The 14,498-nt window shown below is 40.6% G+C and overlaps 2 protein-coding genes across 21 annotated transcripts in view; one reads left to right on the forward strand and one right to left on the reverse strand.

The window, feature by feature from the left end:
- Window positions 1-3,850, reverse strand: part of LOC126355227 (longitudinals lacking protein, isoforms A/B/D/L) — a 718,131-nt gene extending 714,281 nt beyond the window's left edge. For 14 of the 20 annotated variants that reach the window (XM_050005487.1, XM_050005493.1, XM_050005496.1 and 11 more), the window contains exons 1-4: window positions 3,536-3,674; window positions 2,972-3,158; window positions 1,955-2,879; window positions 1,682-1,777 (exon numbers count right to left, since the gene is read on the reverse strand). In XM_050005487.1, the coding sequence (XP_049861444.1) occupies window positions 1,682-1,777; window positions 1,955-2,879; window positions 2,972-3,145 (1,195 nt within the window). In that variant the 5' untranslated portion in view covers window positions 3,146-3,158; window positions 3,536-3,674. Of the gene's footprint in view, window positions 1-1,681; window positions 1,778-1,954; window positions 2,880-2,971; window positions 3,159-3,535 lie in introns of all 20 variants that reach the window. The other 6 variants (XM_050005501.1, XM_050005502.1, XM_050005503.1 and 3 more) reach the window with 2 other exon arrangements.
- Window positions 3,851-3,877: 27 nt separating this feature from the next.
- LOC126355226 (protein bric-a-brac 1-like) overlaps window positions 3,878-14,498 on the forward strand; it is a 208,681-nt gene continuing 198,060 nt past the window's right edge. Inside the window, exon 1 of the mRNA XM_050005485.1 lies at window positions 3,878-3,998. The gene's annotated coding sequence lies outside the window, so the exon portion shown is untranslated. The remainder of the gene's footprint in view (window positions 3,999-14,498) is intronic.

The following is a 14,498-nucleotide window of genomic DNA, read 5'->3' on the forward strand; positions in this document are numbered from 1 at the left end:
AATGTTGCCTGCAAATCTTACATTCATAAACTAATACTAATAACATGTATTTCAAATCAGCACCCTCAGAACAATCCTATCAAAACGTTACACCAACTTTAGGTGAATATGCAACTAACAGTAATTTAAGAAAAATTAAAATTTACTTACTCTCTGAAACTGTTCTGCAATCATGGCCTCCTATCAGGATTTGTGGTCATCTTCACTTCATGGGATGTGCAAGCACACTGCTTCTGGCATCGTCAGATCTTGATGACTTCTATCCACACTGTTGATCTTGAAGTCTTCCATGCTGCAGCATTATCTTGATGTCTTCTCCATCAAATGATGGTCATGACATCTTGTAGGCTTGTAAAATTTTCGTAATGAGAACCGCTTGACTGCTTCTAGTGTATGATCAATAAAGACGATGCGCACATAGAGCAAGTTTCCGAAATTCCATAATCGCAAAAGTTTTTGACATGATGTCCCGAACGAACTGTAAAGTTTTGACGTTCTGTGGCACTCTGAATGAAACTCAATGCTTGTGGTGAAAACGCTGTTTAGGAACAGTATACAGACATCTATATACACAAATAGGGACTTTATATGGTGTCATCAGCCACTTCCACACAAAGTATGGGCATATGCAACTACGGGTACCATTTGCTGAATTCCAACTTCTGTGTTTTGTCTTATTTCTATAAAATGCTTATAAAATAATAAAAATCATATTGGAAGAGAGCATTGTTTAATGCCTCTCATTGTAAGGCAATGCATGTATATGATTTAATAATTTACTCCAGACCTGGGCTACCTGTTCTTGCCTTATTCTCAAAATAAAACCTTAGCACTTATCTTTAAAGCTACCCTGTCGTTAATAATAATACATGCACAGAATGATCAACAGTACATATAATCCTAACAATGCAACATTCTTCATGAGTAAGTTGTAACATGTTTGACAAATTTTAGAAACTTACTCATGAAGCATGGCAACAAAAGAAAATTAAGAGGACATGCCAGCTCCTGAATGCCAATTATGAAGTACCAAGCACAGCAGTAGACCCAAGCAGCAGAACACTAAAATCCTATATAAAGAAACTTTACAGACAATTCCTTTAACTAAAACCATGTCTACCCTTAATTTATTAAGTTGGGAATCTTAAGTTGAGAGACTAAGTATGCTGTAAACTATCCCTTAAATTTACACTTTGCTCCCACAGATTTCATGTTTTATGCATGTCACTCAAATTTTATAAATACCATTAGTTCAGAAGCAGATACTACCCAACACCTAGACAGAACATTAGTAACATTAAGAAAACTTTATACTTCAAGTACTGCACCTCCAAAGAACCTAACATGTGCCTACTGTCCACTCAACTTTTAAGAACCTCAATAGCCCATTAAAACCTATGTATGAAGTGATTATAGACACTTATGTAGCCAATGAGTATCTCCAGTTGTCAGATCCTTCCTGCAATAGACAACTAATTCGCTGGTACACTTTCTTGACAGTACATAATTTATTTGCTGGCACATCCTCCCAATTAAATGAACGCATATTTCTCCGCAAAGTAACAAGTCGGCCAGAACAGACAACTTCCGATCAGTGTAGTACAAAATAGGTACACTTTACATCATAATGTTCCGACTTTGCGTAGAAATATGCTAATAATCAGTAAAACTTTTCTCTTACCTTGAGAATCCCTATGAGCACCAACCGCTTCCTGCGCAGCCATGAAGACTTCATCCGTCGATCTGTCAGTTGCAGTTACATGCCACGGTGCAAAGCCTGCAGATACACACCCATCATTTCATATCTTTGCGTATGCTTTTAATGACTGACAATGTCGAAAGATTTTATTGACTGCTAGCAAAAAATGAGCTATCATCTACCAAGCATTAACTCAAGCTAAACGTTCGAAATCTAAAGATCAAGATGTACACATAATATATTGTCGACACTAACCTGTTCCTTGACTGCTGGAACCCTCCCCACCATGCGAAGGACCCGCTCTAGGCTGATCCATATCGTCCATGTCATCATCTAAAGTCAAGTCCTCCACACTGTCATCGTTCACTTCCTCCAGGTACTCTGACTTTGGTTCTAATAGAGGTTCAGTCTGTGGCTCTACTTTATGCACAACAGGTTCAGGTTCAATTGGCATTGTCTGTGGGGAGGCTACAGCACCTTGCACTGAGGCCAAAGGTTTGCTCATAATCTCAGAGTCACTGTTTTTCTCCTCAGCTGTATGACTTAACTGGGTATCTAACGACGGTTTGGGTATTGGCGTTGACGTAACCGGCGTTATAGTGGCGGGTATACTTGGAGCAGGAGGTACCTGCGATTGGGGTGGAAGTTCACACGAGCTACTTGTTTCGTGATTGTCAGTTGATGGTAAAACACCAGGTGCCCCTAAACTGTTCTCATCACAACTTGATCGGCGTCTATGCTTCTTCCGTTTACGTGAGACGGGCGAAATGCTTCCCTCCCTCGTCGTGGCCATCTTCTGCAACGGCATCGGCGGTGGGGCATCCTCGGGTAAATCAATAACTTGCGGAACTTGAGATGGCTGCGCCGTTCGTCGATGCTCGATGGTGAGACCCGACGACGAATGCTGTAGAATAGGTGGAGTTCTTGCTGGTGTGGGAGGAGGTGGAACCGATTCTTTTCTCCTTTTAGGTTCCACTTCCCTCTCTGTACCTCCGCCACCGCTATCCGATAAACCCTTTATCTGCAGGGATTCGGCGGCTTTCAATAAAGCTCCTAATTGATCTTGAGAAATATTCACTTCACCCCGATACATATAATCCATCATAGCTTTCAATTCTTGGAATTTCACATCTTTAAGAATTACGATCGGGTGTTTCTCATAATGCTGACTCAGCAGGAGCTGGAATAGAGGAAAAACAAGAGTTAGAAACATATCCGAATTCGTTAAATTAGTTACTAAAATGTATACTAATATATTGGCACCACACTTACCTCAAAGTAAGGACTACACGCAGAAAGAACTACTTTATGCGCTTTCAAGTATTGGCCTTCAGCTGCCAAAGTGCAGTCAACCAAAGTTCCACTCTCCAGTAAAGTATCAAAAACAGCAACCAAAGTGCTTTGATGATTATTCCACCTCAAACAAAACTGCTGTTCTGATCCCATATCGATTCAGTTCCTGGAAAAGAATTTAAAGATGACTGCAAATGGATTAACTACGCATCTTGCCGCACTGCATTGACTGACCCTACACTAGGGTGGGGGCGACGCCACTGCACAATGGCCGCTTCACCGCACAAACTAGACAAGATGGCTGGTTCAATACCATTCAATACAAAAAAGACCAATTTTTAGAACACGTACACTAAATTATACCAGTTTGTCAATCGACAAACATAAAAAAATTAATGATGTACATTGTACTAGTTACAAACTTAGTATACAGTTCCTCAGTAGTCAGTACAAAGGGTGGTGAGACCACATCAAAATTAAATTAGACCGTATATTTATCCACATGCGATAAACAGACAAAAATTTCTGTAACTGTATTATTACCTCTTCTGACGCTACTTTTTTAAAAATACGGAACTTTGCACAAAAATAACAAAATACTTCAGCAGCTACCCGATCACTCTGCCAGCACCGCCAACAGCATAAAACCTTCTACCTGCTAACGTCTGTAGCGACTGCTGCACACTGCTGACGACGGGAAAAGGTGGAAGCGTCCAGAACGGAAATCTGCGCAGATACGAAACTACGCGCTCTGCGCATCTTTGTGTATGCGGCGTTGGCGGTTATCGGCTATCATTCCGTAACAGTTTTCGTTCCCCCTGCGTCCACCTTTTACATGAACCGGGAGGAGAAAAGGGTGCAAGGAGAACGGTGAAAAGTCCAAAGAGAGATCTGAGAGGAAGAAGTGGGTTCACAACAAAATAGCTTAAAAATTGTCTACTTTGTTTTCTGCCTTACTGTTAGCTGCAGAAATTTAACTATTACTTCATTCGATCATATTTAGCAGGTAAGGACACAAAATAGTGGTATTATGAAGTATGAAATATGTTTACTGTTTTAATCATCGCCGAAGCGTTGCGGTTTTAGGAAAGTGCGTTAGTCAAGTTATTTCGTATTTTATTGCTTTTAGTGCTTAACATATACAACCAAAACTTAAATTCTGTAGTAAAGGTAATTAGACCTGTTATTTTAAGTCTTGAAAAAATTGACAAATTTGCGCCATAGTGCGGTGCAGTACAGCTGTGAGCTACCGAGAGCACTGATAAAAAGATTTGACCACTGCATAGTTTTTCCTGTCTGTTATCCGCTGTCCGCTTTTTGGCATGTTTCCCTTCCACTGTTTATTTGAGAATGCGCATACTTTCCAGAGGACAGTGGATGGTGTAGGTGGCATACGTAGATCGATTCGAGGCGCGCATTTTCTTGCAGTTGAGCTGTGCAGTGCTAGTTGCGATATGCCCAAGCCGCAAAGACGCACGCCCATGTATTGTAGATAAGGATTGTGGCTGTCTCTTATTGGCTTGAGGTGAAACTGTGGCAACGTGATAAACTACTGGGTTTAATTTTTCCGGTATAAAACCAGCGCAAGGAATATTTATTTTCGAAAGAATTTTATTGAATCCACACACCTGTACAACGGTGTACATAATTTTTCTTCCTTTCCTTCAATTCCCTACTCCACATCATCAGATTTGATTTGATTTCACTTGTTGTACTCAAGGGACATACAAAAGAATAGAATAATCCACTGTTCGTGTAAGAAAACTGCCATAATAAGCTCAAACTCCGACATACTCGTGCCATATATTGAAATAAAATACATTTCCCAGAATTATTTATGAAGAAACTTCCTTAAACACGCTAAGCTTTCGAGCTAATAATGTCTGTTCCATTATTACATTCGACATTCAACACTTGCAATGAAGTGGGTCTGGAAAATCAGTAATTATTATAACTCATTTCGGGTCAAAGGAACTACATGGAGGGAGAGGTGTAATTTACTCATTTATGGGCAGAGGTTACCATTTTATGAATAACACAACATACTTTTTCCATTATTTTGTACACACATTTCACACACATGTCGTAATGCAGTTAAAGCGTGATTAAATTGCCATTGGTCAATAATTTTCTCCGCGTTTTTGATAAATATGACATCGAATCGAGGTAAACATTCAGCAAAGGGAATTAAGATTGGACGACCCAACGGTGTCTGTGACACTTTAAAATTGAGATTTCTCCCCGTCTGACTACTTCTACTGTCAATAAAAGTCCATAACGCCATTTGCCATCATAATAAACTTCTTTCCGTGGTGCAAATTATGGCCGTCTTTAAAACAGCCAGTGCTGCGAGAACAACTTTTTCAGACTACAATCAATCTTCTTTAACTATACCAATCGTCCAGCTTCTCAAAACAATATCCAACCACTACATATCAGTTATGGCCCGTTTAATAAGAATCACACTTTATTGATTGCAAGCCAAAATTATTAAAATTTAGCTGTGTTGACTTTTGTTTCCCCGTGAATCATATATTTTTTTATTATTATTATTTGCAAAAAGAAAATTGTTTTAGATGTCATTTCTTTTTCAGCGAAGCGAAATGTACGTTATATATTGCAAAAACCGAGATACGTATCTTAGAACGGGTACGGTAATAACATTTCTTTGTTATGAGCATTTAAATTGTTAATTATTTTCATATGATGTCTCTTTACCATATCGGTAGACACCTGCCTCTTTCCGGTCAATTCTTAAAGCGTGAATGTGGCAATACCATAAATTTTAAAGAGCAGAACAGTGCAACTAGTTTAAAAAACAGGGACAATGAATATCTGAAATGTGCTTTGAATCGCTAAACCACTTTGCTTACGATTTTGTGATGCAAGGGTTATTACAAATTAAGACGCCCACGATGCGTTAACAGTAACAACTCGGGTTGTGTATTTCCCGTTCAGCCCTACCCAGGCCTGCCCAGTTCATACATGCACAATCTGGACCTTGAAAAATAAAATGAGGCCTACACATTTATATAACTTTATGTAGAGAGTTCAGCTTAAATACAACCACAACTATTAATAGATATATGTTCCCGTTACGCAACAAATAAATACTCTCCAAGTCCCTATGTTAAAAAATTTGTGTTCAGTAAATGAATCTGATTATCACAATATGATTGTTCCTAAATATGGATATCCATTACACATGCCCAGGTGATCTTGAACAGTATTTTCTGTATCACTCAATTTTTGATACATCACACGCTTTACTAGTAAACTGAATATATGACATACTTACTGTGATGAGAGGAAAGAGAACATTAGTAAATGTCATAGTAAAACGCCAATTTACAGATACAAAATCTATAATAGCATGAATTTTGATTCGCAAATTATAGGCATGAATTGCAGTTGCTAAACAACACACGAAGTACATATAAATATCGCATTTAGTAAGAACTTTCATTTTGATGTTTTATGGTGTGATTAATGTAACTATTGTATGAAACATAGTTCTTGTATATTCAAGGGGATATGATAGTAATTTTCTCATGTGTTGTCAACTGGCACATTTATCTTGTCACAGTTCCCTAGTGCTGCAAAGAAGAAAGTAATTCCCAGTGTGAAGATTGGGCAAGCTCATTATTTTAACGAAATTGTGGTTTACATGGCTTAATGTATTCAAATTACATAAAGGGCAGCATTTTTCTGTTGCCTAAATGTATGTATTTTGATGGTGCCCTAACTTCTTCAAAGGCTAAATCTACATGTAAGCAACAAATGGAAGTTTCCATAATATGTACAACTCACTGTTGCCCTGTTTGTTGTCTAGCTTAGCACAGTTAATTATATGTTCCATGGGCCATTTTGCATGATAGATCATAATGAAGTGGAACGTGTCATTTTACATTCACATCAGATAATTTGTGCATTCAGTTACATTCTGAACTTCCAGCCTTACCTCTTTTCACAAAAAGATATAGAGGTGTGAGTTTGTAATCCCTACTCACCACCTTATACACATTACAGTAACAGAAATTTTACTGTGGAATAGGGGGAGTTGTCTAGGAGAAACTTCTCAGTTTGTTTTCAGATTTTACTTTACTGTCTGTTGGGCATTTTATACTACTGGGTCAGTGGTCAAAGACTTTTGTTGCAGCATTTCTGCACCCCTTTTTGTGCTAATTTCAACCTTTGTGTGGAGTAGTGAATGTCTTTTTTTTTTTTTTTTTTTTTTTTTTTTTTTTTTTTTTTTTTTTTTTCTCCTTCTGGTATTTTATTTTTTACAGAGTTGTGCCTTTTGAACTGTAGTGGAGTACAACAGATTTCATGAGGGAAAACATATACTGTGAAGCGGTAGTCAGAATGCTCAATTCAATAAATAGATGTCTACAAGATGATCGTGTTTGAACACTTCATATTATTCTTATGGCAATGGAGACATTCTTTCTTAAAGATAGGTTACCCCACAACATTATTCCATATGACATTGCGGAATGAAAATATGTTAACTTATTGATTTGTCTTTTCACAATATTTCCAATAATTTTAAATGTGGCTGAATTAATTTGTATCGGGAGTTGTGAAATGTACTGTTTCTAATTTAACTTATCATCCTAAGGATAGCTAAGAGTTCTGAAGTTTCCACCATAATTATTATTTCATTGACATGTGCTATACTTATCATTGGTGTATTTTCCCTAGATGTCCAAAGTTGAGTATGTTGTGTCTTTTTAAAATTTATGATGAGACTGTTTACAGAAAACCAGTCAGTGATACTTTTGAGAACTTTGTTTACGGGAGATTCCATGCTGACTCACATTACTTTCTGGAATCGGTGTTAGATTATGTCGTCTTTTTATCCGTCTATAAACTTAGATTTTTGTTGTTGTCGTCGTCTTCAGTCCAGAGACTGGTTTGATGCAGTTCTCCGTGCTACTCTATCCTGTGAAAGCTTCTTCATTTCCCATTACCTACTGCAACCTACATCCTTTTGAATCTGTTTAGTGTATTCATCTCCTGGTCTCCCTCTGCGATTTTTACCCTCCACGCTGCCCTCCAATACTAAATTGGTGATCCCTTGATGCCCCAGAATATGCCCTACCTACCAATCCCTTCTTCTATGCCGTACCTACCAATCCCTTCTTTAAGCATCTTATTTCCTAATCTAATTCCCGCAACATCACCCGATTACTTCGACTCGACTACATTTCATTTTTCTCGTGCGTGGGTGGTCGTGGTTGTCGTCCCCCCCCCCCCCCCCCCCCCCCCCCTCCCCAGACCATGTCCGTTCCATTCAGCTGCTCTTCCAGGTCCTTTGCTGTCTCTGAAAGAATTACAATGTCATCTGCGAACCTCAGAGTTTTTATTTCTTCACCACGGATTTTAATTCCTACTCTGAACTTTTCTTTTGATTCCTTCACTGCTTACTCAATATACAGATTGAATAACATCGGGGAGAGGCTACAACCCTGTCTAACTCCCTTCCCAACCATAGTTTCCCTTTCATGTCCCTCGACTCTTATAACTGCCATCTGGTTTCTGTACAAATTTTAAATAGCCTTTGGCTCCCTGTATTTAACCCCTTCCACCTTCAGAATTTGAAAGAGAGATTCCAGTCAACATTGTCAAAAGCTTTCTCTAAGTCTGCAAATGCAAGAAACGTAGGTTTGCCTTTCCCTCATCTATTTTCTAAGATAAGTTCTAGGGTCAGTATTGCCTCACTTGTTCCAATATTTCTACGAAATCCAAACTGATCTTCCCCGATGTTGGCTTCTACCAGTTTTTCCATTCGTTTGTAAAGAATTCTTATTAGTATTTTGTATCCTTGACTGTAATTTTCACATCTGTCAGCACCTGCTTTCTTTGGGATTGGAATTATTATATTCTTCTTGAAGTCTGAGGGTACTTTGCCTGTCTCATACATCTTGCTCACCAGATGGTACAGTTTTGCCAGGACTTTCTCTCCCAAGCCTGTCAGCAGTTCTAATGAAATGTTGATTACTCCCGGGGCCTTGTTTTGACTTCGGTCTTTCAGTGCTCTGTCAAACTCTTCACACAGTATCTTATCTCCCATTTCGTTTTTGTCTACATTGTCTTCAATTTCTATAATATTGTTCCTAAGAACATCGCCCTTGTATAGACCCTCTATATACTCCTTCCACCTTTCTGCTTTCCCTTCTTTGCTTAGAACTGGGTTTCCATCTGAGCTCTTGATGTTCATGGAAGTGGTTCTCTTATCTCCAAAGGTCTCTTTAATTTTCCTGTAGGCAGTATCTATCTTACCCCTAGTGAGATAAGCCTCTACATCCTTACATTTGTCATCTAGCCATCCCTGCTTAGCCATTTTGCACTTCCTGTCGATCTCATTTTTGAGACGTTTGTATTCCTTTTTGCCTGCTTCATTTACTGCATTTTTGTATTTTCTCCTTTCATAAATTACATTCAATATCTCTTTTGTTACCCAAGGATTTCTATTAGCCCTCGTCTTTTTACCTACTTGATCCTCTGCTGCCTTCACTACTTCATCCCTCAAAGCTTCTTCTTCAACTGCATTTCTTTCCCCCATTCCTGTCAATTGTTCCCTTATGCTCTCCCTGAAACTCTGTACAACCTCTGGTTCTTTCAGTTTATCCAGGTCCCATTTCCTTAAATTCCCACCTTTTTACAGTTTCTTCAGTTTTAATCTACAGGTCATAACCAATAGATTGTGGTCAGAGTCCACATCTGCCCCTGGAAATGCCTTACAATTTAAAACTTGGTTTGTCTTACCATTATACAGGATGTTACAAAAAGGTACAGCCAAACTTTCGGGAAATATTCCTCGCACACAAAAAAAGAAAAGATGTTATGTGGACATTTTAGTTTCGTCAGTATGTTCTGTACTTCCTCGATTCACCGCCAGTCTGCCCAACTGAAGGAAAGTAATGTTGACGTCGTTTCTTGTGTTGACATGCGACTCATTGCTCTACAGTACTAATATCAACAGGTTAGTGTTCATCATGAACGTGGTTTTGCAGTCAGTGCAATGTTTACAAAATGCGGAGTTGGCAGATGCCCATTTGATGTGTGGATTAGCACGGGGCAATAGCCGTGGCGCGGTACGTTTGTATCGAGACAGATTTCCAGAACGAAAGTGCCCCGACAGGAAGACGTTCGAAGCAGTTGATCGGCATCTTAAGGAGCACGGAATATTCCAGCCTATGAGTCGCGACTGGGGATGACCTAGAACAACGAGGGCACCTGAAATGGATGAGGCAATTCTTCGTGCAGTTGACGATAACCCTAATGTCAGTGTCAGAGAAGCTGCTGCTGTACAAGGTAATGTTGACCATGTCACTGTATGGAGAGTGCTACGGGAGAACCAGTTGTTTCCATACCATGTACAGCATGTGCAGGCACTATCAGCAGCTAATTGGCCTCCACGGGTACACTTCTGCGAATTGTTCATCCAACAATGTGTCAGTCCTCAATTCATTGCAAATGTTCTCTTTACAGATGAGACTTCATTCCAACGTGATCAAATTGTAAATTTTCACAATCAACATGTGTGGGCTGACGAGAATCCGGACGCAATTGTGCAATCACGTCATCAACGCAGATATTCTGTGAACATTTGGGCAGGCATTGTTGGTGATGTCTTGATTGGGCCCCATGTTCTTCCACCTACGCTCAATGGAGCACGTTATCATGATTTCATATGTGATACTCTGCTAGAACATGTGCCTTTACAAGTACGACACATGTGGTTAATGCACGATGGTGCTTCTGCACATTTCAGTCGAAGTGTTCGTACGCTTCTCAACAATAGATTTGGTGACCAATGGATTGGTAGAGGCGGACCAATTCCATGGCCTCCACACTCTCCTGATCTCAACCCTCTTGACTTTCATTTATGGGGGCATTTGAAAGCTCTTGTCTACGCAACCCCGGTACGAAATGTAGAGACTCTTCGTGCTCGTATTGTGGACGGCTGTGATTCAGTATGCCATTCTCCAGGGCTGCATCAGGGATTCCATGCGACGGAGGATGGATGCATCTATCCTCGCTAACGGAGGCATTTTGAACATTTCCTGTAACAAAGTGTTTGAAGTCCCACTGGTACGTTCTGTTGCCGTTTGTTTCCATTCCATGATTAATGTGATTTGAAGAGAAGTAATAAAATGAGCTCTAACATGGAAAGTTTCCGGACACATGTCCACATAACATATTTTCTTTCTTTGTGTGTGAGGAATGTTTCCTGAAAGTTTGGACGTACCTTTTTGTAACACCCTGTATAATCTATCTGAAACCTGTCCGTGTCTCCAGGCTTGTTCCATGTATACAAACTTCTTTTTTGATTCTTGAACCAACTGTTAGCTATGATTAAGTTATGCTCTGTGCAAAATTCTACATGGCGGCTTCATCTTCCATTTGATGCATCACTTACCATGAGTTCTTGCTTTTTTACTGTGTTCCACACTTGCTGTTTCACAACTGCACCAATTTCATCTATGGCTCCTTTACCATGGGATGTAGCAAAAAAGTTTAAATAATTTCCACAGTGTGGAACAGTTTATGTTGAGGTACAGCAGCAGTAATGTACTTGTTTTTAAATTGTGATGCAGATTCACCTGACCAAATTGAAACTACCTTCATGTTTTCAGGTAATTGACAGTACCTTGCTAATGTTCGCTGTCACATTATCCTTGGAATGGGTTGTTCGAAACCACAATTGGATGACGAGAACCACAATGACACAGTGAAAATACTAACTTGTGCTTGTTCCCACTGTGCTCTTTGCACGTAGTCTTGATAAACACAAGTGTAATTTTCATCAAAATCAATATGCAGTGATGAAAACATCTTGGAATCTTCGCTCGGAACCATTTCTTTTTTATGATAATAAGGTGCAGACAGAGCTCTCTTTGTGCATCAATGAAGAAGAAACTGAGGACTTACGGAAATGTTGTATTTCACTATATCAGCTGTAGAGCCTTCTTGTTGGACTTTTAATAATTTTTGAGCTGTTTTCTTCCATCTTTCAAATGTACCATAATAAATTCACAATTTTCAGCTCAGTGATTATATAGGCTTCATCGGAATCTCTACCATTTCGACGTGCATTACATTCATTCTGCCAACAAAGCTCACTGGGTGCCTTTCATAAGATGGTTGATACATACTCGTTGCTGTAAGGTGGAATATTATAACGTTTCTTATAAAGGCTGCTGATAGCATTTATGAAATTTTCGTGACATTTACACAAACATATGTTTGAGGTAAATTGCTGCTTAATTGAACATGCAGTGATAGTACTTCTGCAAACTCAGATTTTACAATTTGAACTTCAGGATGTTCCTGCTTGAATGCCTCATATGTTTCCATGATAGATATGACTGAGTGATGAATATGAACTGTCTTTTTCTCATTATTTTTGTCTAATGACTGTTGTCCTTCGTGCCTGGTGACTGGCGACTAACATCACAACTGTAGAACCCCCAGGGGGCTCGCCACTCTTTGGCGGGTTCGTGCTTTGCTACAATGGGGTCCCAGCCTTTGCAGCACTTTTTCCCTTCCATGCTGTCTGTCTATCCTCTTACTATTCTTTTTCCCCTCTATTGGGAAACATGTCTGGGGTATTATTGGGAATGTTCTGCATTCTGTCGCTGACCTGCGAACAGTCTCAACTTTCTTTTTGGCTCCTTTTTCATTTCTTTGTTTCCTTTCTCCTCTCTTTCCTCTACTTTGGTAGGGTTCACACGTACCCGCTGGTACAGGTCAGGCCCGGGGAGGGGTGACTGCCTGAGCTGTAGTTTTCCAAAACTGCCAATTGGTCCATCTGTCAGATGTTCAGGAGGTATGACCTGTGGTGTGAACAATCACCTAAGGCAGGTGCACTCCCTCATGAAGGGGGCCCCCAGTTGGAAGGGGTGTGCCATTGATGGTGCTGGCAATCCTGGGAGATTTCCTCTCGATGACTCAGTCATCCTCTCCATCGTCATCGACAATACGTAAACATAATGGGGATACTGATTCAGAGACCCTTCCCTCTGCACCGTGTTTCCTTGTGGTATCGCATGCTGAAGACGATCAGTCCTTCGCCACGGTCAGTCCGTTTATTATTCAGGAAGGTATTGATGCCATTGCTGGCCCTGTGAAATCCTGCTCTCATTTACGGAATGGCACTTTGGTTTTGGAGATGGCTTCTGATTCTGAAGCACAATTACTTGCTGCCTTGCTTCTCCATGGCTACCCTGTTCGTGTCGAGGCACATAGAGCTTTGAATTCTTCCCGTGGTGTAATGTACACCAGGCTGCATGAAAATATCACCTATGCTGAAATAATCTTACCTCTCTTATCACGGTGTCATTGCTGTCCATCGTGTAATGAAAAAGGGCGATTTCTCCTTTGTACCCACTCACACTCTTTTCCTCTCCTTTGATAGGGTGGTACTGCCGTCCAAGATTAAAGCTGGCTGTGAAATCATCACAGTCCGGCCATACATTCCAAATATGATGCGCTGCTACCGGTGTCATCTGTTAAATCACACTAGAACATCTTATCGATACCCAGCCAAAAGCATAACCTGTGGCAGGGATGCATAAGACGGCGAATGTCCACTTCCTTCTCACTGCTGTATCAGCTGTAATGGTGGCCACACCGCCTCCTCCCGGGATTTTACTGTGTATCTAGATGAGCGGGCTGTACAAGAGATTTTGGTAAAGGAAAAAAAAAGTGCCTTACCCAGTAGCTCGCAAGTTACTATCTAGTCGCAAACCCTGTGTTCTCACATCTGACACCTATAGTTCAGTTCTTGTTAAACCCCCGCTCCATGAAGGACATGGCCACACAGACAGGTGACCTCAAATTTGGCTCTAGGGTTGTGAAGTTGCCCAGTGTCAAGATAGAATCGGCATCCGCTCCCCCTGTGCAACAAACTGTCAAACTCTTGCACAAAGGGGCGAAGCTACTGACTACACTACCGGCAGGCAGGAAAGGACAGGAGGAGTACTCCTGAGAAGACGTCCCTCCAGCCAAACATCCAAGTCTTCCTTTAATCAGAAGGGCTCGAAGAAGTCCACTAAAGACAAACGGTCTTCTCCGTCACCAACTCGAAGATCCTGTTAAGCAGTGTAGCCACTTGGTCACTTAGCACGTCTGGCCTCTGTCTCACCACTCTGCATCTGTGGACTCCACAGACCGACCGCACAAGCACGCCGATGCTTCTTCGGACCCCTTGGAGCAGGATCCTCCTGCTTCTGTGCCCTTTAGTAGTGACTCTCCACCGGCTGTCCCTCAGTGGCCACAGAGTTGACGCTCCTACATCTCTGACTCCTCATGACTGTCCTCCAATGGAACGTTTGCAGCCTTCGGTCCAACAGAGAGGATTTACGGTTGCTTCTAGCATCACAGCATCCCCTTGTATTCTACCTTCAGGAAATTAAATTGCGCCCTCAAGACCACTTTGGGCTTGCACATTACGTACCGATTCGTTTTAACCTTCCCCGGAGGTCAGCATCCCATC

The sequence above is a fragment of the Schistocerca gregaria genome, chromosome 3 (assembly GCF_023897955.1).
Source record: "Schistocerca gregaria isolate iqSchGreg1 chromosome 3, iqSchGreg1.2, whole genome shotgun sequence".
NCBI classification, from domain to species: Eukaryota; Metazoa; Arthropoda; class Insecta; order Orthoptera; family Acrididae; genus Schistocerca; species Schistocerca gregaria.